Source organism: Giraffa tippelskirchi, chromosome 2, assembly GCF_054371585.1.
Source record: "Giraffa tippelskirchi isolate mGirTip1 chromosome 2, T2T-mGirTip1v1.2.pri, whole genome shotgun sequence".
Lineage (NCBI taxonomy): Eukaryota > Metazoa > Chordata > Mammalia > Artiodactyla > Giraffidae > Giraffa > Giraffa tippelskirchi.
The window spans coordinates 11,799,208-11,826,990 of record NC_137276.1 but is presented as its reverse complement, the minus strand read 5'-3'; the positions used below and the strand labels follow the sequence as shown (position 1 = coordinate 11,826,990).

General features: G+C 42.7%; 1 protein-coding gene and 1 long non-coding RNA gene across 17 annotated transcripts in view; one reads left to right on the top strand and one right to left on the bottom strand.

The window, feature by feature from the left end:
- Positions 1 to 339: 339 nt before the first annotated feature.
- LOC145524148 (uncharacterized) lies at positions 340 to 14,900 on the bottom strand. Its single transcript, XR_014067259.1, has 3 exons — positions 14,757 to 14,900; positions 1,491 to 2,811; positions 340 to 523 (listed from the first exon to the last, which is right to left on the bottom strand). It is a non-coding gene; the product is annotated as an uncharacterized LOC145524148 (long non-coding RNA).
- Positions 14,901 to 15,100: 200 nt separating this feature from the next.
- SEC23IP (SEC23 interacting protein) overlaps positions 15,101 to 27,783 on the top strand; it is a 115,173-nt gene continuing 102,490 nt past the window's right edge. For 9 of the 16 annotated variants that reach the window (XR_014067190.1, XR_014067179.1, XR_014067181.1 and 6 more), the window contains exons 1-5: positions 15,101 to 15,302; positions 19,711 to 20,243; positions 22,412 to 22,634; positions 23,603 to 23,796; positions 26,666 to 26,755. Coding sequence is in view for 11 of the 16 variants with exons in the window: in XM_081535674.1 (XP_081391800.1) it covers positions 15,140 to 15,302; positions 19,711 to 20,243; positions 22,412 to 22,634; positions 23,603 to 23,796; positions 26,666 to 26,755 (1,203 nt within the window). In the remaining 5 variants the exon portion in view is untranslated. The other 7 variants (XR_014067171.1, XR_014067172.1, XM_081535690.1 and 4 more) reach the window with 2 other exon arrangements.

Sequence of the window (27,783 nt, the reverse complement as noted above, 5' to 3'; positions counted from 1 at the left end):
GCGGGGCGGGGCCGCGGCGGCAGGGCGGTCGCCATCTTGGAGACGGGCGAGGGAAGGGCAGGCGCGGCCTCGCGAGCATGCCGCGTGGTTACTTGAGGGCTGCGTATTGCTCGGTGTCCCTCTGCAGACTCGAAAGGAGAAACTCCCGAAGTCTGTTATCTGTTTATAGTGGCGAGGCCTCGCTCAGGTCGGAGACCGCAACAGTCCAAAAGCACAAGTGCAAAGAGACCTCAAAGTTATCTCTGGGCAAAATTAGAAGGTAACGTCGCCTCTGGTGTCTGCCCACCTCGTCCCGCCTCTTGGTGCTTTTTTTTTTTCTTTTTTGGCCAATGGCAACTCTTTTGTTTGGTTCCCTGCTGCTGCTGCTAAGTCACTTCAGTCGTGTCCGACTCTGTGCGACCCCAAAGACGGCAGCCCACCAGGCTCCCCCGTCGCTGGGATTCTCCAGGCAGCTAGAAACCCTATATAGTGACTTTCCTCCACTGGATCAAGTCTTCCCTCGACTGAATCAAGACAGTGGCATCTGTATACAGAAAAGATCTGGTTAATGGTAACCTTTGAATGAGGAAATTTGGAAAACAACCAAGTTCTGTAATGAAACAGCCCCTAGATCTGGAATATATCGGAGAAAAACCTCCCTCTCACAACCTGAAATACAGCGTATTAACAGAAGGATGATCTGAATGCGATCTAGAAAGTGGGGAGCTGGAGAACTGAACTCAGATCTCAAGCCCTCCTTAGGGCAAAAGGGTTTATTTTGTATCTGTCACTGTGAACTAATTACATTCCTCTGCATCTAGTGGTCAAGGCTGGTTGAATCCCCGGATGTGGAAACTGAAGCTATGGAGACCTGATCACGCAGGGCCCTCTATACTATTTCGTACATTTTACATAAGGAACTCTGGCATCCGTAGATATGTGTTCCTGGAACAAATTCCCTGCAATTGATACCAGGGAATAACTGTGATTGGCATATTATACTATATGTCTGGCTCTTGTGAGTTTGGGTGAGCTGAGAAAACAGTTTCAAATCTTTGGCATTACTACTTCTTTCATTCATTCATTTAGCAGAGAAGGGCTCGAGATTCCTGGTATTGAATAGAGAAATCTCCTATTTAGCTTTGTGGCCAGTGAAATGCAAATTAAATGTATGTCATGGACATCTGCTTTTATATTATAATTTCAATTTGCTGTTTATGAAATTGCAGCTGGACACCATTTCAGCAGTGCCTAAGAACACGTCAGCTTTTGGTTTCTCCCTGTATTCAGTGATTTGTAAACAACTGTTCAGATTTAACCTTAATAGACACTGTGATCCTACTGAAATGTAATTACTTTATAATGTGAATAATTTCACCCTCTAATTTTCCTGTGGCAAGATGTTTTGACACTACTGAGTGGTTATGAAAACTTAAAAGGCCAAGGGAAGGTCCATAAGAGTACTTCTCTATGGCAAGATTTTTTCCCCCACTGCTGGCAATCATACTTACCCCACTCTCAAGTCTGTATTTTTAAGGACATTAAGGGACTTCTGTGATGGTCCAGTGGTTAAGAATTTGCCTTCCAATGCAGGGGACACAAGTTTGATCCTTCGTGGGGAAACTAAAATTCCACATGCTGAGGGGCAGCTAAGCTGGTGGGCTACAACTACTGAGCCCACGCACTCTAGAGCCTGTGTTCCAGAACAAGAGACACCCCCGTGGACTGCAACAAAGACCCACTGCCTTCATGTTATATACAGTTCAGTGAGAGACTTACTACTGAATAATTATCCACTTACAACCATGACAGGTACCAGGGAAGAAAAAGTGAAGTTCTATAAAAGGAATGAATAGTACCATATAGTCTAGTGAGAGAGAGTTTTGGGGAAAGGATCCTTCAGGGATTTCCTGAAAATGTGACATTTTCACTAGAACTTGAAAGATAAGTAAGAGTTCAGTTCAGTTCAGTTCAGTTGCTCAGTCGTGTCCGACTCTTTGCGACCCCATGAACCGCAGCATGCCAGGCCTCCCTGTCCATCACCAACTCCCGGAGTCCACTAAACCCATGTCCATCAATTCGGTGATACCATCTAACCATCTCATCCTCTGTCGTCCCCTTCTCCTCCTGCCCTCAATCTTTCCCATTATCAGGGTTTTTTCAAATGAGTCAGCTCTTCGCATCAGGTGGCCAAAGTATTGGAGTTTCAGCTTCAACAACATCAGTCCTTCCAATGAACACCCAGGACTGATCTCCTTTAGGACGGACTGGTTGGATCTCCTTGCAGTCCAAGGGACTCTCAAGAGTCTTCTCCAACACCACAGTTCTAAAGCATCAATTCTTTGGCGCTCAGCTTTCTTTATAGTCCAGCTCTCACATCCATACGTGACCACTGGAAAAATCATAGCCTTGACTAGATGGACCTTTGTTGGCAAAATAATGTCTCTGCTTTTTAATATGCTTTCTAGGTTGGTCATAACTTTCCTTCCAAGGAATAAGCGTCTTTTAAATTCATGGCTGCAGTCACCATCAGCATTGATTTTGGAGCCCAAAAAAATAAAGTCTGACACTGTTTCCACTGTTTCCCCATCTATTTCCCATGAAGTGATGGGACCGGATGCCATGATCTTCGTTTTCTGAACGTTGAGCTTTAAGCCAACTTTTTCACTCTCCTCTTTCACTGTCATCAAGAGGCTCTTTAGTTCTTCTTCACTTTCTGCCATAAGGGTGGTGTCATCTGCATATCTGAGGTTATTGATATTTCTCCCGGCAATCTTGATTCCAGCTTGTGCTTCCTCCAGCCCAGCATTTCTCATGATGTATTCTGCATAGCTAGGTGAAAAGCATGAGGGAAAATTATTCCAAGTCTTAAGGCTAGGAAAACAAAAACTTGAATAGAAAATTAAGTCACAATTTATGTCATGACAAAGCTCTCAAGAGTATTTAACAGCATAATAATGTTAAATTAGAATATTTATCTAAGCAACATTATAATTTAACTTCAGGAAGCTAAGGGGATGAGGATGTATAGGATTCATATATGTGATAGGATAAAGAAGACTTAAACCTCATCTTAAACCTGGGAAGTCAACACATAATTCAAAGGAGAAAAAAAGGAAAAATCAGAAGTGACAATATAATGTTAATTTGAAAATATAGAAATATTGAAACAATCAGCAGAAAGAATTGAATGTCATTGCCTCCAGGATGGGATAAAAGTTTCTTTTAAACATTTGCTTATTTTCTATAGACTTAGCATGAATTCAACCTCAGGTGCACTGAAATTTCCACTAGATCACGAGATCTTTGAAGCAGTGATTTTGGTATTTTTATGCTGTATTGTTCCTAAGTACCTAGAACAGTGTCTGATGTCATAGATGTGCAATAAATAGTTGCTGAATGGATAATGCATACTTTCCATCAATTGCCTCAATCTCCTTTCTAAATAGACACATTGAGTATTTTTTAATTAATTAATTAATTTTAATTTTGGCTGCTCTGGGTCTTCATTGTGGCAAGCGGGGGCTCCTCTCTAGTTGAGGTGTGTGAGCTTATTGCGGTGGCTTCTCTTGTGGTAGAACACAGGCTCCAGCGTGTGCAGGGTTCAGTGATTGTGGGCTTAGCTGCCCCGTGGCATATGGAATCTTCCTGGAGCAGGTATCAAACTTGTGTTCCCTGCATTGGCAAGCAGATTCTTAATCACTTCCCCAGGGAAGTCACATCAGGTATTTTATATACATTATTTTCTTGGACATCTTTCCCAAAGTCCTCTGTCCTATTCCAATCTGGTTTGTTGCCCTGTACTTCTGGTGCAAAACTGTCTTCTTAGGATCTCCCGCCACCATTATCCTAAAGAGTTTCTTCTTTAGGATTCATCTTTTCATTGAGACTTCAAAAAAATATGTTTTCTCCTTTCAGGGTTGTAGAAAGGTTGTCCTGGGAAGAACTGCATTTCCTAGCTTCGAAGTGTAGGAGAGGTTGGTTGCCTGGCTAGGAACTACATTTCCCAGCCTTCTTTGATGCTAGGCAGGGCTATATGACTAGGTTTACCAAAGAAGCACAAGGGAAAGTATATCTGGAACTTCCACTTCAATTTCTTAAGAATTTGGCCTTGGATATGTTCTTTGTTCTTTCCTGATGGATGGGATGGTGATGTCTAGAATGACCTTGTGCTAAAGCTAGCCTAGATTTTCATATGAACATTGCATTCTGAGATAGCTTTTTTACAGCTGCTAGCATTACTCTAAATAATACAGAAATTACTTTCAGAAGTGATGTGCTACCATAACAAAGAGAAAATACATAATGTGGCTCTAGTTTACTGGTTGGATAGTGGATGACAATAGATGAAAGACAAAATGCCCCAGGGAATGCAGATCATTTATTCAGGCTGTTGCAATAGAGAGAACACACATTCAGGAGAGGTTTTTTTTTTTTTTTGCACTGGGTCTTTGTTGCTGTACACAAAGTTTCTCTAGTTGCAGCGAGCAGGGACAACTCTAGTTGCAGTGAGCAGGCTTCTCATTGTGGTGGTGACTTCTCTTGTTACAGAGCATAGGCTCTAGGGTACCTGAGCTCAATAGTTGTGCTCAGGCTTACTTGCCCCAAGGCATGTGGAATCTTCTAGGACCAGGGATGAACCCATGTCTCCTGCAATGGCAGGGAGATTCTTAACCTCTGGACCACCAGCGACGTCCCTCAGGAACATTTTAAAGAGTTAAAATTGGAGATTTTATAAAGAGTCACTGAGGATGGGGTTAGTCTTATTTTGGAACGTGCAAGAGGAAGATGGTCCTTTACAGTTAGCCCTTTCTTAGAAAACAAAAGGAAGGAGTAATTTTTTTTTTTTTGTGACCATGCTGTATGGCTTGCAGGATCTTAGTTTCCTAACCAGGGATTGAACCTAGGCCCCTGCAGTGAAAGCGCCAAATGCTAACCACTGGACTGCCAGGGAATTTCCAAGGAGTAATTTCTAACCATCCCTATTTTCTGGGGAGTGAGGGAAACAAATAGGAAAGTTGGCACTTACCAACCCATTGCTCTACTGTCAGAGGATATGGGTCAGAGTTCTACTGTTAAATGTGGTCTGGCCATTGTTTGTGTATTCAGTCTCCCAGATACATTGTGCAAACCACATATGTAATTTAAAAGTTAAATTTTAAAAAGTAACATTTTTTTTTTTTTTAAATGAGCTGACTTTCTGAATACATTTAAAAGGATAAATAGTCCTTTCAATGGAGAGAAAAAGGACGACATTGCTCTGGCACAGAGTGGTAACACTAATTTTAATAATATATTTAACCCAGTATGGGTTTCCCTGGTGACTCAGCTGGTAAAGAATCCTCCTGCAATGTGGGAGACCTGGGTTCGATCCCTGGGTTGGGAAGATCCCCTGGAGAAGGGAAAGGCTACCCACTCCATTATTCTGGCCTGGAGAATTCCATGGACTGTATAGTCCATGGAGTCACGAAGAGTAAGACACAACTGAGCAACTTTCACTTTAACCCAACATATAAAAATATTGTAATCTGTACAAATAATCCATGTGAAGACTTATTATCTTTTTTAAAACTAATTCTTCAAAATCCAGAGTGTATTATATACTGATAGCACATCTCAATTCAAATAGCCACATTTCTAATGCTTAGTAACCACAGCTGGGCACAGCTACAAGATCAGGAGAGCTATAAAAGCACAGGAGAAATTGGGGCCTTCCTGGATTGAAAAAAACAATCAGTGTGGTATTCAAACTCAAGGAGAATTTATTCAAAGGTGTTTTCAAGGATCAATCCTTTAAGACTTCTCAGGTAAACTAAAGAATCTAGCTTCGTAGCAAAGGTCAGATCAAGACTGTAGCTTGGTTTTAAATGATCTCAAGTTAACCACCACTGAAAGTCAAAGGGAAAGTTGCTCAGTCGTGACCGACTCTGTGACCCCCATGGACTACACAGTTCTTAGAATTCTCCAAGCCAGAATACTGGAGTGGGTAGCCTTTCCCTTCTCCAGGGGATCTTCCCAACCCAGGGATGGAACCCAGGTCTCCCGCACAGCAGGCAGATTCTTTACCAGCTGAGCCACAAGGGACGCCCAAGAATACTGGAGTGGGTAAGCCCATCCCTTCTCCAGGGGATCTCCAACCCAGGAATTGAACTGGGGTCTCCTGAATTGCAGGCAAATTCTTTACCAACTGAGCTATCAGGGAAGCCACAGTAACCACCGTTGCTGCTGCTGCTAAGTTGCTTCAGTCATGTCCGACTCTGTGCGACCCCATAGACGGCAGCCCACCAGGCTCCGCCATCCCTGGGATTCTGCTGCTGCTAAGTCACTTCAGTCGTGTCCGACTCTGTGTGACCCCATAGACGGCAGCCCAGCAGGCTCTGCCATCCCTGGGATTCTCCAGGCAGGAATACTGGAGTGGGTTGCCATTTCCTTCTCCAGTGCATGAAAGGGAAAAGTGAAAGTGAAGTCACTCAGTCGTGTCCGACTCTTAGCGACCCCATGGACTGTAGCCTACCAGGCTCCTCCATCCATGGGATTTTCCAGGCAAGAGTACTGGAGTGGGGTGCCATTGCCTTCTCCGTCCCTGGGATTCACCAGGCAGGAATACTGGAGTGGGTTGCCATTGCCTTCTCCAGTGCATGAATGGGAAAAGTGAAAGTGAAGTCGCTCAGTCGTGTCCGACTCTTAGCGACCCCGTGGACTGCAGCCTACCAGGCTCCTCCGTCCATGGGATTTTCCAGGCAAGAGTACTGGAGTGGGGTGCCATTGCCTTTTCCGTAACCACCGTTAGGCTCAGAGAAAAAAAAGAGCTCAGGTCAGACATGGATGTTACTTTACTGGAAACGGCAAACCAGGGGTTGGCCTGAAAGAGTCTGTAACTGTTTAAGCCTGAAAGCAAGTCTCAGGCTTCAAACTCATATCAACAGGAAGTAAACTGCCAAAGCTGTACTGCCCCTAACGAGGATGTACTTCCCAATGCTACTTCACTTATGGCCTTGGATGACCACGGTCAAGGAGAAGCCCCCCAGAGGGCAAAGCCAGGGCCAGGAAGGACTGTGGATGGGGGGGTTATTTACAGAAAACCAAACCAAAGACAGCCAGGACTAACCACCAACATTCTCCACTGTCAGGGCAAGGGTATTTTCAGTTTTTGTCTAGAAGGACTCAATCATTTCTATGAAACAGGGATTACTGTGCTTTCCATTCCTCTTTGATTCCTAGTGGGCGTCTCCATTGCAGTTACCCTGTTCTTGCTCCACAATCATCTATTGAGTGTCTCGTAGTCACAGCTCCTGAGGAACCACATCCAGAATCACTGGGAAAAGCTGAGCTGCCCAGAGATCCTGGACTTTGAAGCTGAAGGCAGCTGGTTGCCACCCTTGGGGCACGTGTATGTTCCATTTGGGAAGAAGGCTTGGTAAATGGTGGCCAGAGGGATAGACTGCCATGGCAATTGTCATTTGCCCACCAAAACCTTCTTCCTCCATTGTTACAGAATTGTAGTCACCAGAATTGTGGCTACCCAAGTGTGGAGTGTATTTCCCAGCTCTTCTTGCACCCAAAGGGAGTGCCTTTTGTAGAAGTTCACATTAGCGGAATGTGACCAAAAGTGATGTGTGTTAACTTCTTTTTCACTTCTCCTAAGAAGGGATATTTGGACTCTGTGGTGGTCCAGTGGTTAAGACTCTGTGCTTTCACTGCAAAGGGCACGGGTTGGGGAACTAAGATCCCACACACCTCACAGTGTGGCCAGGAAAACAACACGGGACATATGTCTCTGAACTGACCTCACCTCTTTTTATTGCCTTGGGGTGGGCAGCCTCAGAAGTGCTATGTTGGAGACAAAAGCTGGTCACCAACATGTACTCTTGTGTGAGTGAGAAAGGAACATTTGTTTGAACCATTGCATTTATGGGTCTTTTTGTTTGGGAATGTGCTTGAATTATCCTGTACACCTGTGTTGGATATCCTGTTACTTGCAGCCCATATAGGAAGACTTAGCCTTATTCCTTTATTTTTGGTGGAGCCCCTCCATCATATTCTTAGAAAGTCTGCTTGAGAGGTAACTCTTTCGGGAGCTGAATTTCTTTGCATTTGACCTGTTTTTATCCTTCTGGAAGCTGTATGGATCTTTTGTCTCCTATGCTCCGATGTGTGTTTTTTCAGCTATTGTGCTGGATACTGAAACCCCTCACCCATCCTTTTTTTTTTTTAAGATTTAAAAAGTTTTTTTATTTTTTGCTGTGCTGGGTCTTCCTTGCTTTGCACGGGCTTTCCTAGATGTGGCGTGCGGGGGCTACTTTTCATTGCAGTGCACAGGCTTTAGCACGTGGCCTTCAGTAGTTGCAGCACAAGGGATGAGTAGTTGCCGTGTGTGAGCTTAGCTGCTTCTTAGCTTATGGAATCTTCCCGGGCCAGAGATCTGTCTCCTGTTCCAGGTGGTGCTAGTGGTACAGAATCTGCTTGCCAGTAGAGGAGACACAAGAGATGAGAGTTCAGTCCCTGGGTTGAGATGATCCCCTGGAGAAGGAAGTGACAACCCACTCCAGTATTCTTGCCTGGAGAATTCCTTGGACAGAGGAGCCTGGCAGGCTACAGTCCATGGGGTTGCAATGAGTTGGAGACTACTGAGTAACAGAGCATAGCAGTGCCACCAGGGATGTCCAGAGATTTTTTTTTTACTGGATCATTTTTAAAGTCTTTATCAGATTTATTACAATATGGCTTCTGCTTCATGTTTTGGTTTTTTGACCATGAGGCATGTGGGATCTCGGCTTCCTGACCAGAGATCGAACCCACACTCCCTGCATTGGAAGGCAAAGTCTGAACCAATGGACCACCAGGGAAGTCCCCATTAAACCCTTTTAATTTGGAAACTTGTATCCTTCATTTCTGGAGTTAATTTTTTTTCTTGATGATTCCCTCCCCTGCATGTTCTGTCTTTTTTAGCAGAGCTCTTAAAATACAAATACTGGCTTTTCTTGCCTGGTACTCTAATTTTCTTAGGTTTCTCGCCTAGCTTCCATCTGTTTATCTTTTTGTTTTCCTTTTTGAGAAAATTTCTCGTATTTATTTTCCTTATACGCACTTTCCTGTTTGTTCCCTAAATATTTCTTTTCTTTCTTAAACAGCACCTTGATCCTGTTTCTTGGTTGCAGATCCCTCTGAAGATATTACTGATAGATTTTTTAAAAGTCCTTGCCTTCCTGTGTGGGTTATTTCTCCTAAATTACCATTTCCTGTTCCTTTTGTGGGTTATGTTTGGATCACTGTCTTTCAGGTTAATGACTCTTCTCAATCATGTGGTAAATATACTTAAAGTGTGGGGACTGCCTCCCACCTGTGCTTCTTCTGATCACACCTGTCAGCCTGAATTAATACCCAGCATGTCACTTTGTATAGAAAGTAACACAAACTCTCCTTCAAAAGAATGGCCATTTCTGACATTGACAGAGCATGAGGCTCTTTGCCCACTTCCCCCAATTTCCAAATCAGTCACATGTGAACTGATGCCTCTTACATCTCATTCTAAGCCCGGACTTCTTTCTTCAGTTTCAGAGCCATCTATCTAATTGCTGCTGCTGCTGCAAGTCGCTTCAGTCGTGTCCGACTCTGTGCGACCCCATAGATGGCAGCCCACCAGGCTCCCCCGTCCCTAGGATTCTCCAGGCAAGAACGCTGGAGTGGGGTGCCATTGCCTTCTCCGTCTAATTGCTGGGTATCTCCATTTTTATGTTCCACTTTGTCCTCCTGTTGCTCTGTGTTCCCTGAATCAGAAATTAGCACACTTTCCCTCCAGTCACCTGTGCCTCGTCCTCCCTGTTTACCTGCCTTGCCAGGTGGACGTGAGTGTGGAAGAGAGGGTTGCTGTTCCCTAGTGTGTGAACTGTCAGGACTCTGCTGGTCTGGCCATTCTTGTATCTCCCATGTCTGGCACAAGGGCAAGTTCACATAATAGTATTTGCTGAATGAATGCCTGAAAAAAAAAGTATGGGGACTAAAAAGGTGTTTGGGAGCTCAGAGCAGGTAAATGGGTCTGGTGGTTATTTTTTGTCTAGATGAGTTTATTTTTATATGAATCAGTTCAGTCGCTCAGTCATGTCCGACTCTTTGCAACACCATGGACTGCAGCATGCCAGGATTCCCTGTCCATCACCAACTCCCGGAGCTTGCTCAAACTCATGTCCAATGAGTCGGTGAGGCCATTTAACCATCTCATCCTCTGTTGTGCCCTTCTCCTCCTGCCTTCATTCTTTCCCAGCATCAGGGTCTTTTCAAATGAGTCAGTTCTTCACCTCAGGTGGCCAAAGTATTGGAGCTTCGGCTTCAGCATCCATCCTTCCAATGAATATTCAGAACTGATTTCCTTTAGGAGTGACTGGTTTGATCTCCTTGCAATCCAAGGGACTCTCAAGAGTCTTCTCCAACACCACAGTTCAAAAGCATTAATTTGTATAAAAATATTTATACAAATATTTCATGGAAATAGCAATGTAGCAAGAGGGTCTGGGTAGTAGGATAAAAAATTGTAAGTGGAGATTCGTAGGTGTTTCTCTATTTACATCTGGGATCAGGCTTTCCCAACATCGGGCTCAGCAGTGGCCCATTTCTGCTGCCTGTATGCAGACGCACCCCCGGGCACACTTGGCGTTATCCACGGGGCAGCAGGAGCAGCAGCTCTGATTGCAGGAGGTGCATTTGCAGGAGCAAATAGTAAGAGTGAGGGCAGGGTGCAGGAACCACCAGAGGCTCTCGAGCACTTGGGGTTCATTTTCGGCTGAATTGAGGCCAGATGTCCAAATCAGTGGCCAAGAAGAGACATTTGGGCTAGTGGCAGGGGTGTCCTGGACTAGCTGACTGTGAGCTAAATTATGGGGTGATCTGCCGGGGTTTCCCAGGTGGCTCACTGGTAAAGAACCTGTGTGCCTATGCCGGAGACGCAAGTTTGATCCCTGGGTCTGGAAGATCCTCTGGAGGAGGGAATGGCAACCCACTCCAGTATTCTTGCCTGGAAAATTCCATGGACAGAAGAGCCTGGCAGGCTACAGTCCATGGCATTGCAAAGAGCTGGATACGACTGAACAACTGAGCACAGCACATGCTGCCTGGGCTCTTACTGGGGAGCCCTGATTTCATTATCTCTAGATGTTCTGTTTACATGACCCCAAGAAGAGTCTTCTAATCTCCTGCTGAGAGGTTGAAGACCTGGCAGCTAGTGTTTTGGGAGCTAAGTGAAAAATTGGGCTGGGATTGTGGAAGAGAGTGTTTTATTACTCGGTATGTACATATTTGCTCAATCTTCCTCCTGTTTTGGGCTTCCCTGGTGGCTCAGACAGTAAAGAATCTGCCTGTAATGCAGGAGACCCAGGTTTGATCCCTGGGTGGGGAAGAGCCCTTGAAGAAGGGAATGGCAACCCACTCCAATACTCTTGCCTGGGAAATCCATGGACAGAGGAACCTGGCAGACTATAGTCTAGTGTTGTGGAAGAGAGTGTTTTATTACTTAGTATGTACAAAATTGCTTAATCTTCCTTCTGTTTTACCCTGTCCAGAAGGGAAAAGTCAGTCTTTTTTCTTTAAGGGGGATGGTCAGTAGTCCAGTTACTGAGAGTTGGGGGAGGGGATCTGTTTAAACAGTTTTAAAACCTAATTCCAGGACCTCTGTTTTGCACTGGACTGCCACTTCCAGAGGTGCCTGAGGTTATCAGGTCTTACACCTTTTGGTGATCTTATGGTGCAAATAATGTTGCCTTTGAGCTCTCCCCATTACTGGTTTGCTAAATCATCTACTACTTGCCCCCTTTTTTTTTTCTTTCTTTTTTGGTGCCTTCCAAAATCTTGTTGCTGTCAAATCTTCCCACATTCTCCTCATCCTTACAGATGTATGCCTAAAAAAACAAACAATAACAACAAAAAATCAAACAAACCCGTTTGTGCTTTCAACAGAGTTTTAGGAAGAAAATGAAGATCCAGCTGCTCAATCTGACATCTTTGCCCAGAAATCACTCCTATATCTGTTCATTCCGACTGCAACTGCTCTTACTTTGAGTCACCATCATTGCTCAGCTGGTCACTGCAGCAGGCTGCCAACTGTTCTTTCTACTCTCAAGGCTTGCTCTTTCCTTATCTATTTTATTACACTGAAGTCAGAGTGAACTTTCTGCAGAACAAATGTTATTATTTCTCCACCCTCCTTTAAACCTTTCTTTCAGTCCCTTTTGTCCTTAACTTGTAAGGACCGTGTATCAGCTGGCCTTGATCTACTTTTCATTCTTATTTCTCAGCTTTCTCCCATTTGCTCACTGGGCTCCAGCCATGCTGTAACTCGGGTTTCTTTTATTACACTCAAATATGGCATCTTAAGGCATCCCTACATACTGTAATTTTATCTGTTAATTGTCTCTTACCACATCCTCCAACCCCTCTCCTCCAGCTTTTCTGGTTAACTTCTACTCATTCACTTTCAGGTGTCAACTTAAATATGTTTTCTTCAGGAAAGTCTTTCATGTGGCTCCAGACAAGGTAAGTCCTTTGTTGGTGGTCTGATTGTTCTAAATACTTGCTATCTCTCCCCTAGAAAGGTTACAACTCCCTCTCCTGATGGTGTCAATATTCCACATAAGACACTTCTGGAAATCTTACATTATCACTTTCATCACACTTTATTGTTATTGTGTGTTTAGTTGTCTGTCTTCCTGACCAGACTGTAAGCTGCAAGAAGGAAAGGTCCTGTGTCTATCTTATATACCATGGTATCCCCAGCGTTTAGTATACCACCTTGACTACCCACAGTATGGCAAAGACCCCTAGTATACCGTCTTGACCACCCACAGTAATGGCAAAGACCCCTTGACCAAACTCAGCTTAAGGCCATGTCCCCAGGATGAACCCTGTCCCCCTTAAAATGCCTGCATGAGAAAGCTCAACACTGCAGGGAGAATCGACAGTTCCAACCTAAACCAGGTGATAGGTATATAGGCCCCTGAACCTCCTTTAAGTAGTTACTTTAGAAAGTCAGCAACTATAAATCTTCTTTCTGCCCCTTTGAGATATAAATCTTTTGTCACCCAGAACTGTATTCTCAAGGACTTGACATCTCCTCCCACCCTGGTGGGTGCCAGCATGCATGTAACGTCATTTAGTTGTGTCTGACTCTTTGTGTCCCTGTGGACTGTAGCCCGCCAGGCTCCTCTGTCCATGGGATTCTCCAGGCAAGAATACTGGACTGGGTTGCCACGCCCTCCTCCAGGGGATCTTTCCCACCCAGGGATCGAACCCACGTCTCTTATGTCTCTTGCATTGGCAGGTGGGTTCTTTACCATTAGTGCCACCTGGGAAGCCTGGTGGGTACCCTGCTTTAGCTTGTACCATGGCCTATCATGAAGATATGAAAAGTTAATTCCTTCTCCATATAAATGCCAATTAACAGACCTGCATGGCCTAGTCACATGTACCAACAACCCATGGCACCCTTCAGTGCTTTCCTTAGCTTTTTTTTTTTCTTTTGACAGTAAGCATACTAAGTAGTTATTAAATTAAGTAATAAACAGGTACTATATTAAAAAGCAGACATTACTTTCCTGACAAAGGTCCATCTAGCCAAAGCTATGGTTTTTCCAGTAATCATGTATGGATGTGAGTTGGACTATAAAGAAAGCTGAGCACCAAAGAATTGATGCTTTTGAACTGTAGTGTTGGAGAACACTCTTGAGTCCCCTGGACTGCAAGGAGATCCAACCAGTCTATCCTAAAGGAAATCAGTCCTGAATAGTCTTTGGAAGGACTGATCCTGAAACTGAAGCTCCAATATTCTGGCCACCTGTTTCGAAGAACTGACTCATTGGAAAAGACCTTGATGCTGGGAAAGATTGAAGGCAGGAGGAGAAGGGGAGGACAGAAGATGAGATGGTTGGATGGCATTACTGACTAGATGGATATGAGTTTGAGCAAGCTCTGGGAGTTGGTAATGCACAGGGAAGCCTGGTGTGCTGCAGTACATAGAGTCGCAAAGAGTTGGACACAACTGAGTGACTGAACTGAACTGGTGTGAACAGCAGAGGGACATGATAGTTTCATTATTTCAAAGCTTCCTTTGGGGTTTCTTCTATCGCTTTCTCCCACCCTCCAAGAAGTTATGTTTTTTTTTTCCTTCATAATCTAACTTATATGAAATATAACAATCATATCCAAATCATCCACAGTGTATTTTAGGATTAAACTAGTCAGATTATTGTAGGTGGGTAAAGAGGTGGACACGACTTAGCCACTAAACCATCACCACCACTATAGTGTGTTAAAAGCTGTTAAAAAGTCACACACCCAAACGTCAATTCCCTCTTTTCGCTTTTAAACTTTTTTCTTCGTTTTGGCTTAAAATCTTCAAAAGTTTTACCATTTCTTTTTTTTCCCTTCTGGTGAAAACAAAGAACCATCCAAAATTTATTCTCGAACAGACAGCAGCAGCAGGTAAAAACTACAGAGGTTTCTCCGCAGATCTTGCATTCACGAGACATTATTAGCTAACAAATGAGAAATCCTCTGGCGTATTTTCTGTAACAATATCTACTAAGTTTTACTATTTCAATTTCTGGACCAATGACAAGAATTCAGTTCAGTGCAGAAAGACGTGTGGATGGGTAAGATGCTGGTATTTGGTTAGAGCGGGTGAGTTGGTCTATACCTTGGCTACAAATGGCCCACACACCTCTAGTTCTCCCTTGGTCGCTAGCAATCTGTTACCTACACCTGCGGGCATTCGCAGTTCCTCAAAATCTTACCTAGTTAAATGCTCCTGTGGGTACTTTATGGAAGCACAGAGCGCCCCCCGAAATCCGAGACTTGCAGTGTCGATTCGTACTTTGATTCACAAACAGCAGCACCCTATCTGCCACGCTCCAGCCCCAGCCTCGGCCTCCGCCTCCAGCCCCGCCCGGGCAGTGGCCGAGGTTGTCACGTGCGAGGACCCGGGCGCGAAGCCCGCGCCGCCATGTTGCTTTCTGGCAGCCCCGTTGGAGAAGGCAAAGGGAAGCTGAGTGGCCGCCCGGACTTCCGGCCCTCGTGCGCAAGTGCGGAAGTGTGTTGGCCCCGACTTTGCTCAGTTTCCGGCCGGTGGTTCCGCACCGGCCGCCTGTAGACGTGTAACGGATGGTGGGCCGCAGCCATGGCCGAGAGGAAACCTAACGGCGGCGGTGGCGCCGCCTCGGCCTCCTCGTCGGGCACTAACTTACTTTTCTCCTCTTCGGCCACGGAGTTCAGCTTCAACGTGCCCTTTATCCCAGTCACCCAAGCCGCCGCTGCCTCGGCCTCCCTACTCTTGCCCGGAGGTAGTAAGGAGATGGAGATCTGGTTGGGCAAGTGTGGGCGGGGGGCTTGAGGTGAAGGGTCGGACAAGAGGTTTTCCTTTGCCTGGATCCGACCCTTCGATACCTTGTCAGGGCCGTTAGTGGCCCGATTTGAGTAGCTTGGGAACTTTGGGGTCTTGGGGGCGGGGTCAAGCTCTTCGTCGAAGGGACTGTTCAAGTGCTGGCCACTCCTGCACGGGCCACTCCTCACGTTTTTGTTGAACATCTACTGGTGAGCCAGGTGCTTGCAGGGAAGGCAGAATAAATTATTGCCCCCTCTCCTCGGATACAGTAGACTATCTCTTAGGATAGACTCGTAATACTTGCAAAGCAGAGATATAGAACACAGTCATCTTTCAAGGCCGTGCCTCATTTTCTGTTGGAAGCTCTTGCTTGTTCTCTTAGGTACCCACTCCTGTGTGCACCTTAGCATTTTGTACGTATCTTTATTAGTGTCTGTGGAGCTTGCGTTTTCATGAGAATGCGGCATAACCCAGAGCTGGTGTTTAGGAGCACAGACTGTATTCCAACCCTAGCCCTGGCAGTAACTTGCTGTGTGACCTCAGGCATGTTACTTCACCTCTCTGTGCTTCATTTTCCATACATGAACAGCCTCCCAGGGCTATCATGAGAATTGAATTGATTTTTGTGAAGCACCGAATATAGCATCTGGCACATCATGTTGCATAAACGTTTGTAAAGTAAACATGTCTGCCTGTTTGTTTGGGCTGTGAGCTATGTGAAGTTTGCAGCTATGACTTATTTACCTTTTTATTTCTAGGATCTTGTTTAGTGCCCAGCACATAATTCCTCAGTAAATGGTGAATATTTTTCTGTTGAATAATTTATTCTTATTTGGAGGACTAAGGAAAGTTTCATGGAGAGGTGGCAAAGGGCGAACCGGAACAGCACACGATGGTTCTTCTCTGGTGTCGTGTTTCTTCTTGGTGCTTACCACCTGACATGTCCACGTATTTGTTTATCTTGTCCCACTAGCATGTAAGCTCCATGAGAGAGTCGGAACTTATACCTAGAACACGGCCTGGTATGCTGTAGGCAGATTTTTTTCTATAGAAACTTGTATGAGTGAAAGGGTGGGAGTTAGGAATATGTTTGTCTCATTTTGATAGTGTGGCTGAAAGGTTCCACATTGCCATTTTTGGTGGAGGACCAGGCAGAATGCTTTTGGAGGTTGTAGGAATAAATAAGGCTGTACATGGGGTTCTCTTATCATCCTCTGCTTCACAAATGTTTGGTTCATGCCCATGTTCCTTTAAAATATTTTGTTTGTGCCTGTCACTGTCAATAAATGGTAAACATCTTCCTTGTCAAGTACAGGGTAACTTACCTGTCTTGAAAGCTATTGTTTCTTGGAGATGGTTTATTTTTTAATAAGAAAATTAATAAGTTTTAGAACTAAAATTCTTTAACAAATGTTTTTCTACCTTTAAAAAAGAGTTGATCATTTGAAGTCCATTCAGTGAATTTCCAGAGACAAAAGGAGAACCTGTGGCATTGGAAGCAGCGATGAATCAATGTCAGTGAAAGAGGCATACAGGAAGCAGTTTCATTCACTCAGCAAACCTGGATTGAGCAGCTTGTTTGCCAGGCCCTGTTCCAGGTGTCAGAGAGACAGAGAGAAGCAGATAGCATTGTCCCCAATGACTGCACATTTTTACAGACACGCTGTACCCAGCTGTGTAAGTAGTTGTGGTCCAGGTTTGTGATGGCTGGAAAGAGGGATTGATAGGCTGTTGTGGGAGCTGTGGCTGTCAGGCTGTCTGACCAGGGAGTGGACATCCCTTAGACCTTCATAACTTTACAGAGGAGGTGATTCTTGAGCTGAGTGTTGAAGGATACATAGAAATTAGGGAGTCTGGGGAGACAGGCATATGTAAAAGTCTGGAGGTGTGAGAGAAACCTGCAGAGTTGGTGGGATTTCGAGGTAGGTGCTCACATTCTCTCTCTCTCCCCCAACTCTTTCCCTCTTGGCCAGTCCCCCTGCCCCCGCCCCCCCAGGTCCATGTGACTAGAGTGAATGCGGGGGAGTGGCTCAAGTGGTTAGTGGGGGAACCAGGTCAGGAAGGGCCTCATACAGCACACTGAGGAGTTCATAGTACATCCTGTGTGGTGTGCGGGTGCCCTTGAAGGGTTCTAAACAGGGCAGTGACATTAGAGATGTGTTTCAGAAAGACTGGAGATCTGAGATTGCACCAGAGTAAAGCTGACTGTAGCGGAAGTGTCCAATCTGGACGCCACTGTGAGTCAGGGAGGAGCGAGTGCCAGTCTAGCCCCGGTCAGCCACGCAGGGTGTGAAGAGCAGGAAACAGAAGTAAGAGATTTTTACACCAGCAGATTGTTGGGACTTAATGACTCACTAAGGGGCAGACTGTCCAGTGTACAGGCTCTTTCTGTGTTCAGTTTCAGCTCCAAGATACAGCTCCACCTGGCATATAATAGATACTGTGTACTTACTTCTTTAATTGAAGATCTAAATGATTAAATGGGAGAGAGGGAGGAGTCTCAGAGAGGAGGTTTCTGGTTTTCATGTCTGGATGGATTTTGGTAGACATCCGTTGAGGTGGTGAGATTGTAAAAGGAGCATATGAAGGGGGACAGTTAAGATGATAGATTCAGTCTAGGTTTACTAAGCTTGAGATGTATGTGTCTGCCAAAAGTATTGAGGAAGCAGTTGGAAAATAGGCTCTGGGACACATATGATCAGTCTCAGTTTGGGACAGAGTTGGGAGTGTCACAAGTATACAGGCGCTTATTAAAGATCTAGGTCTTGATGCCAAAAGTGTCCACATGTAATTAGAAAGTGCCCCTGAGGTGAGACTGGCAGCTTGTTGAGCTGAGTATTTTGTTTGTAAATGATGCTAATCAGAGAAAAGTTTCTTGTATCAGATTGATCCCAAGTTGCTTTAAAGGATGAAGGAAACCACAGAGGTTTTCCCCCTTCTTTCAGGTGTTGAGAGATGGACTGAAGTCTGAGTCCAGGTGAGGTTCATGGGAATGGAGAGAGAGGATAGGAACCAGAAATGTGTCAGAGAAGTAGAATGATACAAGCAGAAAGGGGGCCTTGCTCAGGAAATGATATTTTAATTACGAAGAAACAGTTCAGAGGGGTATTTGAATAGTGGAGTATCTCAGTTAAATTGATGTGTGAAATATAACTGGGAGCAACCTAATAGCTGCAGGCCACATTCAGCAGTGGAGGTCAAGAAGGAGCTCAGAGCTTGAAAGGCCACACTTTGGCAGGTCTCAAGGACAGGGACCACAGCCTGCCTGTGTGTTGGGAAGGGCTCCACTGTTCTTATCTGCTCTGTGCCTACAGTGGTGGGATATTGGAGAGATTTGAAGGTAAGGGGTTGAGATGGGAGAAAGAAAAGATTAGGAAGAGAAAGGTGATGTTCCAAGCTAAAGACTCATAAGAGTTTACTAAGGAAAACTAGACAGGACTTTTTAGGCCGTGTAGAAGCAAAATATTATTTTACAACTTGGTAGCAAAAGAGAGAATAAAATAACATGGTTTGGTGCCAAGAATACCCACAATGAAGATCAAGTTTGGCAAAGGGAAGTGAGGAGACCTTCCCTTTGTTAGAAATGACTTTTTTTTAGTGATTGGCATTCTCTAATGACAAGTTACCTGGTTGTGATACTGTGTGGTTTTAGGGATGGTAATGAATGGTTGACCTACTTTGCCTTGGGAATGCCAGCTCCTCATGTTCACTTGTATAACGAGTGCTTTGTAGGTAAGAGCCCTGACACACCTCTTCTTGTCAACAGAGTTGATACCTCTACTTTAGTTTCTTGTTGTAACTGTATAAATAAAGTTCTGTGTATTTGGGTAGTGGAATAATGTTTGAATTGTTTCTTCCTAGGAAAAAAAATCGTTCAAAATAACATCTAAAACTAGTAGGTACAAATTTTGTTTGCACTTTTTGAAAAATTCTCCTATGTACAAATATGGGCTTCCCTGGTGGTTCAGATGGTAAAGAATCTGCAGGAATGCAGGAAACCACGGTTATATACAAATATGTCTACATAATTTATACATATCTACCAAATAAATAGTATGTAACTATTTATATTTATTTTAAAAGTACGGAAAGGTATGTATCAACATATTAACAGCATTAACAGTGATTGTCCTGGGAGGTGAGCTTATGAATGAATTGCAAGGTTTCCCTCCTTTTGTTGTTTCTGACTGATATTTTCTAGTTTTTCATTTCAAAGAAAAAAACAAGTTTGTCATTATTGTCTTTAAGGCAGAAGGGTAAGTTTGAACAACAAAATAAGAGGTATAATTGCTAGACCTGCCGTATGGAATCTTATGCACAGAGTGACAGCATCCTTTTAAACCATGTGCCCTCCTGTTCCCTTGCAGAGGATTCCACTGATGTGGGTGAGGAGGACAGCTTCCTTGGGCAGACTTCTGCTCACACGTCTACCCCACAGACATTTAGTTACTTCTCTCAGGTATCAAGCAGTAGTGATCCTTTTGGGAATATTGGACAGTCCCCGTTAACAACTGCAGCAGCATCAGCTGGACAGTCAGCCTATTCCAAGCCCCCAACGGCTCTGCCTTTTACAACTGGATCCCAAGATATGTCGAATGCATTTTCATCATCCATTTCGAAGGCGCAATATGGTGCTCCACCTGCTTCACAAATGGGAATAAATCCTTATCTGCCTTCTCAGCCTAGTAATCTCCCTCCTTCGAATTTTGGGAGCCCACCACAAGGAACGCCCCAACAAGGATACAATCCGTATCGCCACACAGCTGTAAGCAGCAGGGCTAATCCTTACATTGCACCACCGCAGCTGCAGCAGTGCCAGACACCAGCCCATCCCTCCCATCCTCCGCCCTCCGCACCCCCTGTTCAGATGTACCAGGTGCCTCCAGGATCTTTGCCGCCGGTATGAAGACATGCTTTTATATCTTTATATCGTTCAGTGTAATTCTAATCCTTCTTTCATTTTTACCTGTGCTTTGATGACAAATTATTTTCAGAGGGATTTTTTTTTTTTTGTAAGCTATATGTTTTGAAGTAAACAATTTTTTAAAAAGTAGCTCATTGAGTGGTTCATGTTTTAGGTTATATTTTCTATTTATGGAAGTAATAATTGATTTTAATGCATTAACCATATGCCAGTATTACCAGATTTAATGTAAGATACTAATAGCAAATGTCTTCTGTAGATATGTGAGAGTCTGGAACTATTATCAGCTTCTCTTTTTTTAATTATACTGTCTGATCAAAATGCTCAATTGCTGGGACTAAAATTGATTACTCCAATAATTTATTTACATTTATAAAGTTTGTATCTGGACAGACTATCTCAGACAGATGATGGAATAACTTTTGCCTTGGATAAATTTTATGAAATTCCTTTATGCTTCCCCTCCCCCTACTAATTATTCAGCTGACTTCCAAAGGGAAGTGAACTGAATCAGAAAAAGGGAAATGATTGAAAGGAAGAGTTAAGAACCCGTTGTGGCAGGGATAATGGTATTGTAGTCAGTGGTGATAGGAGCATGGGCTCCATTTTACCATCTAATCTAAATCATACCAGTACACAAACTCTTGGTAACGGATTTCAGCAGATTGGTAGCATGTAGTGTAAGTTAGTATACTTGTTTGCTGATGAAATTTTGAAGAGTTCTGATTAAAAATTTTTTAAATAATTTTAAGTAAACCGTTGCAAAAATAAAAAAAAAGGACAAAGAACATCCCAGTACCCTAACCCAGATTCCCTGTCATGAACATTTGTTCTCTCCTTCGTGAATTTGCACAGTGACACATGTTGGAGCATGCTCCCCCCGCCCCCCGTTCCTTTCTCACACTGTATATGTGCAGTTTTGGGGGGAAACATTTGAAGATCAGTTACATACATTATAGGGCTTCACTGGTGGCTCAGCTGGGGAAGAATCCACCTGCAATGCAGGAGACCTGGGTTTGATCCCTGGGTTGGGAAGATCCCCTGGAGAAGGGAACAGCTACCCACTCCAGTATTCTGGCCGGGAGAATTCCATGGACTGTGTAGTCCATCGGGTTGCAAACAGTCGGATACAACTGAGCGACTTTCACTTTCACTTACATACATTATGATTCTTTACTCCTAGATACTTTAGTGTGTATTAATATTTCCTAAGAATAAGAATATTCTTTTGCTTAACCATAGTAATCAACCTTAGTAAATTTAACATTGATGGAATATTTTGAAATCATTTTTTAATAAAATTGAAAAAAATAATTGTATTCAGCTTTTAAAGGTATTTTTACTGCACAGAATTTGAGAAATGACTGCTAGCCAAATGAGTAAAAATGGCCACGAGAAAATCTTGTTTTTAGTTTTTATGTCTTTCTTATCTTTTTTCTAGATAAGCATAGTTTTTCCTTGACAAGCATTATATATGTTTTTTATGTCAACATATTTTAGAGGTTAAGATTTTTTTCTAAAACATTTTTAGTCTTTGTAGAGAATTCCAGTGTATGAGTAAAAGATGATTTATTTAATCAGGTTTCTGGTAGGTCTTTAGATTGTATCTAGTGATTGTTATAAATAATTTTTTGGTATACGACCTTGTGGATAAATTTTTACAGTTATGACTTTAGGATGAATTCTTAGAAATGGAATAGCTAGGTCAAGGAATATGCATTATTTATTTATTTTTTTTGGCCATGCCTCATGACTTGTGGGATCTTAGTTCCTGAACCAGGGATGACCCCACACCCTTAGCAGTGAAAACACCAAGTCCTAACCACTGGACTGCCACAGAATTCTCGAGGATTATGCATGTCTTAAAGATTAAAGAAATGACAGGAGATGTACTGCTGGATTGATTTCTATAAAGGTGTTAGTTTACCTTGCCATCAGTGTGAGAAAGCCCTGTTCACTTTACAGCTGGCATGGGATTTTGTTAGATTTTTTTTAAAAAAATTTAATTGCTCTGGAGCTTAGTTATTAAATAGCTGTCTAGAGAAGTATTAAGGATAATTATTACTAATGTCAGTTTGGGTCTGCAGCATACACAGAATTGTTCCTTTGGACTGACTGATGGTCCTGTCTCTTGTCCCTCCCAGATTCCTCCTTCAGCGCAGGCAGGGTCACCCCCCCCAGTCCAGCAGCAGGCACCTGCCAGACCTGCGGGAGCCCCTGTGTCGGCGCCACCTCCTTTTCTACTTCAGAACCAGTATGAACCTGTCCAGCCCCACTGGTTTTACTGCAAGGAGATAGAATACAAACAACTATGGATGCCTTTCAGTGTTTTTGACTCTTTGAATCTTGAAGAAATCTATAATTCAGGTAAGTGTGGGTCCTACATCATTTGTATCTGATTTGAGGAAGAGTGGAATGAAGAGTAATTATCCATGGCCTCCTTTTTATGAATGTCACATTCTTTAATCCTGTAGACCTCACCATCCTCTGTACCTTGAGGTGATGATACTTTAAGTTCTGGGTTATTTGAGTAAGGTATTTGAAGACATGTTTTAATAATTTTTTGTTTAAAAGTATTTTAAATCCAAGAAATAAAGTAGTTCAAATAATCCAGGTATCAGTTTTCGTATTTCCTTTATTTGTTTGTAGCCAGAGAGCAGTGTGGAAGACCTGGGTTCGATCCCTGGATTGGGAAGATCCCCTGGAGAAGGGAAAGGCTACCCACTCCAGTATTCTGACCTGGAGAATTCCATGGACTGTATAGTCCATGGGGTTGCAATGAGTCGGACATGACTGAGCGACTTTCATTTTCACTTCAGAGGGCATTTATAAAGCATTTTCTATGGAACTCTTGTTCCTGCAGATAAGAGTTTTGGAAGTGCTGTAACTACATCCATTTCTCTCTTTTTTTTCCTTCACTGGAGCAGGTGGATCCCTCTCTTAAGGCGGTGCACAGGAGTGTGTTAAGACTCTGAGAAGTCTTCACTGTAGAAATAGGTTTCTTTGTTTATCCTGAAGATATTTCATCTTAGGACTTAAAAATCACCTATTTAGAAGTGTTCTTGGAGCATTTGCTGCTTTGATATATAGAGAAAAAACCCTACCATTTATTGGAATTATTTCATGATGTTTTTATATTTTACTCTGATTATTTCTTCTCCACTTAAAAAGAGTCATCATTTTGAGCAGCACAGATTAATCTTAAAATTCTGTTTTTGAATAGAAATGAGCTTTGTTCTTTGTCTTTAATGTTAGACGAGTCACCATATTCATTATTTATTACTTTTAAATGTACCTTGTAACTGTTGAATTAAAGTGTGGACTTTGTTCTCCAGTCCAGCCAGACCCTGAGAGTGTGGTCCTTGGCACTGATGGAGGGCGCTACGACGTCTACCTTTATGACCGGATGCGGAAAGCTGTGTACTGGGAAGAGGAACCAGCCGAAGTGAGACGCTGTACTTGGTTCTACAAAGGTGACACAGACAGCAGATTTATTCCCTATACAGAGGAGTTCAGTGAAAAGCTAGAGGTACGTGGGCTTTATTCTTTTATGCCTTTCCTTAAAACACATAGACTCTGTATACATTGGAGCCTCATGTAATACCTCTCACAGTGGAGCAGGCTTTATTTACAAGACACCTCATCTTGATCCTATTCACAAAGAAGACTACTTTTTAAGTAATGTCATCTTTTTTGAAGTGCTAATTGTGGCCTTGGTGTCTGAAGATAGAATGTTTTTCAGGGGAACATTACAGATCTAATATAATAAGATATTGTATCGAACCTTCAAAAGAACTTAGGCTGCTGGGATCTGCTGCTACTAATACATGCCAAGCATATGGATGTTTTTCAAATTAATATTCATTAAAAGGGTTTATGAAAATAAACATAAGAATAGGAATAGATGTTGTGAGACTTTTTAACTATTTTAAAACTGATGGTTAATGTTGCTTTACATAATAGTGTTAATTTATTGTTGATCTTAATAATTGAGTATTTAAATATTTGAAATAAGTTAAATTAATTCATCTGCATACATGGGCATGATAAAGGACAGAAATGAAAAAGACCTAACAGAAGCAGAAGAGATTATGAAGAGGTGGCAGGAACATACAGAAGAACTATCCAAGAAGGATCTTAATGACCTGGATAACCACTACGGTGTGTTTACTCACCTAGAGCCAGACATCCTGTAGTGTGAAGTCAAGTGGGCTTCAGGTAGCATTGGAAGTATAACTGACAGGCAGTGAACTATATGTATTTATGATATTATATGATTCAAAAAGTTTGGGCATATCCACACACCTGTGAAACCACCACCACAAACAAGTTAGTAAACCTGTCTGTCGTCCCTTTTTGCCTTTTGATACTGTTCATGGGGATCTCCTGGCAAGAGTACTGAAATGGGTTGCTATTCCCTCCTGGTGGACCATATTTTGTCAGAACTCTTCACTCTGACTCATTTGTCTTGGGTGACCCTGCATGGCATGCCTCACTGAGTTATACAAGCCCCTTTACCAGGACAGAGCTGTGATCTGTGAAGGGGGTCCTTTAAGAAGAGGTGGCAAGAATACACAGAAGAACTGTACAAAAAAGGTCTAATGACCTGGATAACCATGATGGTGTGGTCACTCACCTAGAGCCAGACATCTGGCTCTGGAGTGTGAAGTCACGTGGGCCTTAGGAAGCATTACTATGAACAAAGCTAGTGGAGGTGATGGAATTTCAACTGAGTTATTTCACATCCTAAAAGGTGATGCTGTTTAAGTGCTGTACCCAGTATGTTAGCAAATTTGGAAAACTAAACAGTGGCCACAGGACTGGAAAAGGTCACTCCAATCCCAAAGAAGGACAATGCCAAAGAATGTTCAAACTGCCATACAGTTGCTCTCATTTCACATGCTGGTAAGGTTGTGCTCAAAATCCTTCAAGCTAGGCTTCAGTAGTATATGAACTGAGAACTTCCAGATGTACAAGCTGGATTTAGAAAAGGCAGAGGAACCAGAGATCAAATTGCCAACATTTGTTGGATCATGGAGAAAGCAAGGGAATTCCAGAAAAACATCTCCTTCTGTTTAGTTGACTCAGCTAAAGCCTTTGACTGTGTGGATCACAGCAAACCGGAAAATCTGAAAGAAATGAGAATACCAGACCACCTTACCTATCTCCTAAGAAACCTGTATTTGGGTCAAGAAGCAATAGTTAGAACCAGATATAGAACAGTGGACTGGTTCAGAATTGGGAAAGGAGTACAACAAGTCTGTATATTGTCACCCTGCTTATTTAGTTTATATACAGAGTACATTATGCACAATGCCGGGCTGGATGAAGCACATACTGGAATCAAGATTGCCGGGAGAAATATCAACAACCTCAGATATGCAGGTGATACCACTTTAATGGCAGCAGAAAGCAAAGAGGAACTAAAGAGTCTTTTGAAGAGGGTGAAAAAGAGTGAAAAAGCTGGCTTAAAACTCAGCATTCAGTAAACTAAGATCATGGCATCTGGTCCTATCACTTCATGGCAAATAGAAGGGGAAAAAGTGGAAGCAGTGACAGATTTTATTTTCTTGGGTTCCAAAATCACTGTGGTTGGTGACTGCAGCCGCGAAATTAAAATACTGTTGCTCCTTGAAAGCTATGACAGACCTAGGCAATGTCTTAAAAAGCATAGACATCACTTTGCTGACAAAGGTCTGTCTAGTCAAAGCTATGGTTTTTCTGGTAGTCATGTATGAATGCGAGAGTTGGACCATAAAGAAGGCTGAGCTCTGAAGACTTGATGCTTTCGAATTGTGATGCTGGAGAAGACTCTTGAGAGTCCCTTGGACAGCAAGGAGGAGATCAAACCAGTCAGTCCTGAAGAAAATCAACCCTGAATATTCACTGGAAAGACTGATGCTGAAGCGTCAATACTTTGGCCATGTGATGCGAAGAGCTGACACATTGGAAAAGACCCTGATGCTGGGAAAGATTGAAGGCAGAAGGAGAAGGGGAGGCAGAGGATGGGATGATTCGATAGTATCACTGACTCAGCTGACATGAATATGAGCAATTCCAGGAGATGGTGAAGGACAGGGGATCCTGGTATGCTGCAGTCTTAGGGTTGCAAAGAGTCGAATTAGCAACTGAATAACAACAACAAAGAAATTAATAGACAACTCTAAACTTTGGTTTTCACCTCTGTGTAAGGGGGATAATGTTATTTAGGGCTGATTAAAAGCAGTTGATCAAAGGAGGTACTGTATGTAAAATGTTAAGTTTGATAACCGCTTAGTAAATGAGAGCTGCTATTACTGTTGTTTTTTATTACTATCATTGTTAATAATTTTCTTCCACACTTTCTCTTAATGTGATACAGATCTGTCTTACTGGATTGTATGTTGTTTCCATTGTAGGCTGCATATAAGAAAGCTGTAACCACAAATCAGTGGCACCGAAGATTAGAGTTTCCAAGTGGAGAGACAATTGTTATGCACAATCCAAAGGTAATGGTATTATTTAAGATATTAAAATGTTTAGGTTTTAAAAAATGATTATTTTGCTGAATGGGTTTGATAAGTGTTCACTTTTATTCTGCAATAGGGATATATTTATAACAAGTGCATTGCATGGATGATAGAAAAATAAATGAAATTTAAATTTCTCTCGCTAAGTTTCTATTTATGACAGCACATTAGCTAAAGGTTAGTGTGCATCATTGAAATTAAGCTTGACAAGTTTTTGTACTTGACCCAAGGTCAGCAGACTTTTCTGTGAAGGGTCAAAGAGTAAATATTTAAGGCTTTGTAGGCCATGTAGTCTCTGAAAGTGTATTGGTATTTAGGCAGTATGTAAACCAACGGGCATGGCTATTTTCAATAAAACAAACTATTTCAATTAAAACAATATGTCAGTATTTTCATTTGCTTATAAAAATGAGTGGTGGGCCAGGTTTGACCTGCGGCAATAGTTTGTCTACCTTTCCCTTGAGAGTGGTTTGTTTCAACCTTTACAGTAAAATACATTCTTCCTCTTTTTGTTTATATTGTCTCCAGGAACTTTTCTTGTTTCTTTAAAGATCCCCGGTGTAGTGTTCAAATTCTTCCAGTTACCATCCTTAATCTAAGCTCTAGGACTCTCATCTACAACAATCTCCTAGGGTCATATTTTAGATGAAGTGAGGTTGTTGTGCAAAAGCATCTAGCAGAGTGCAAGTGTAGTTTCTCAGAACATAGGCTATTTATTACAGAAAAATGTAAAAGAAAAACAAAAATAATCTGTATTCTGACCACCTCTATAGTCCTTACTGATATATTGAAATAAGTAAATAAAAACATACCCATAGCCCGTCAAAATTTAAAGTGTTGAAAGGTATTAAATGAAAAATAAAAGCCTTTTACTACTACGTTCCCCTAGTTTCGCCTCTAAATGGTAACCATGCTTACTCTTTTTTAATTGTTTTTTTTTAAACTCTTGTTTTTATATAAACACACAGAACTGTGCATACCATCTTACATGCATTCATTTTTTGAGG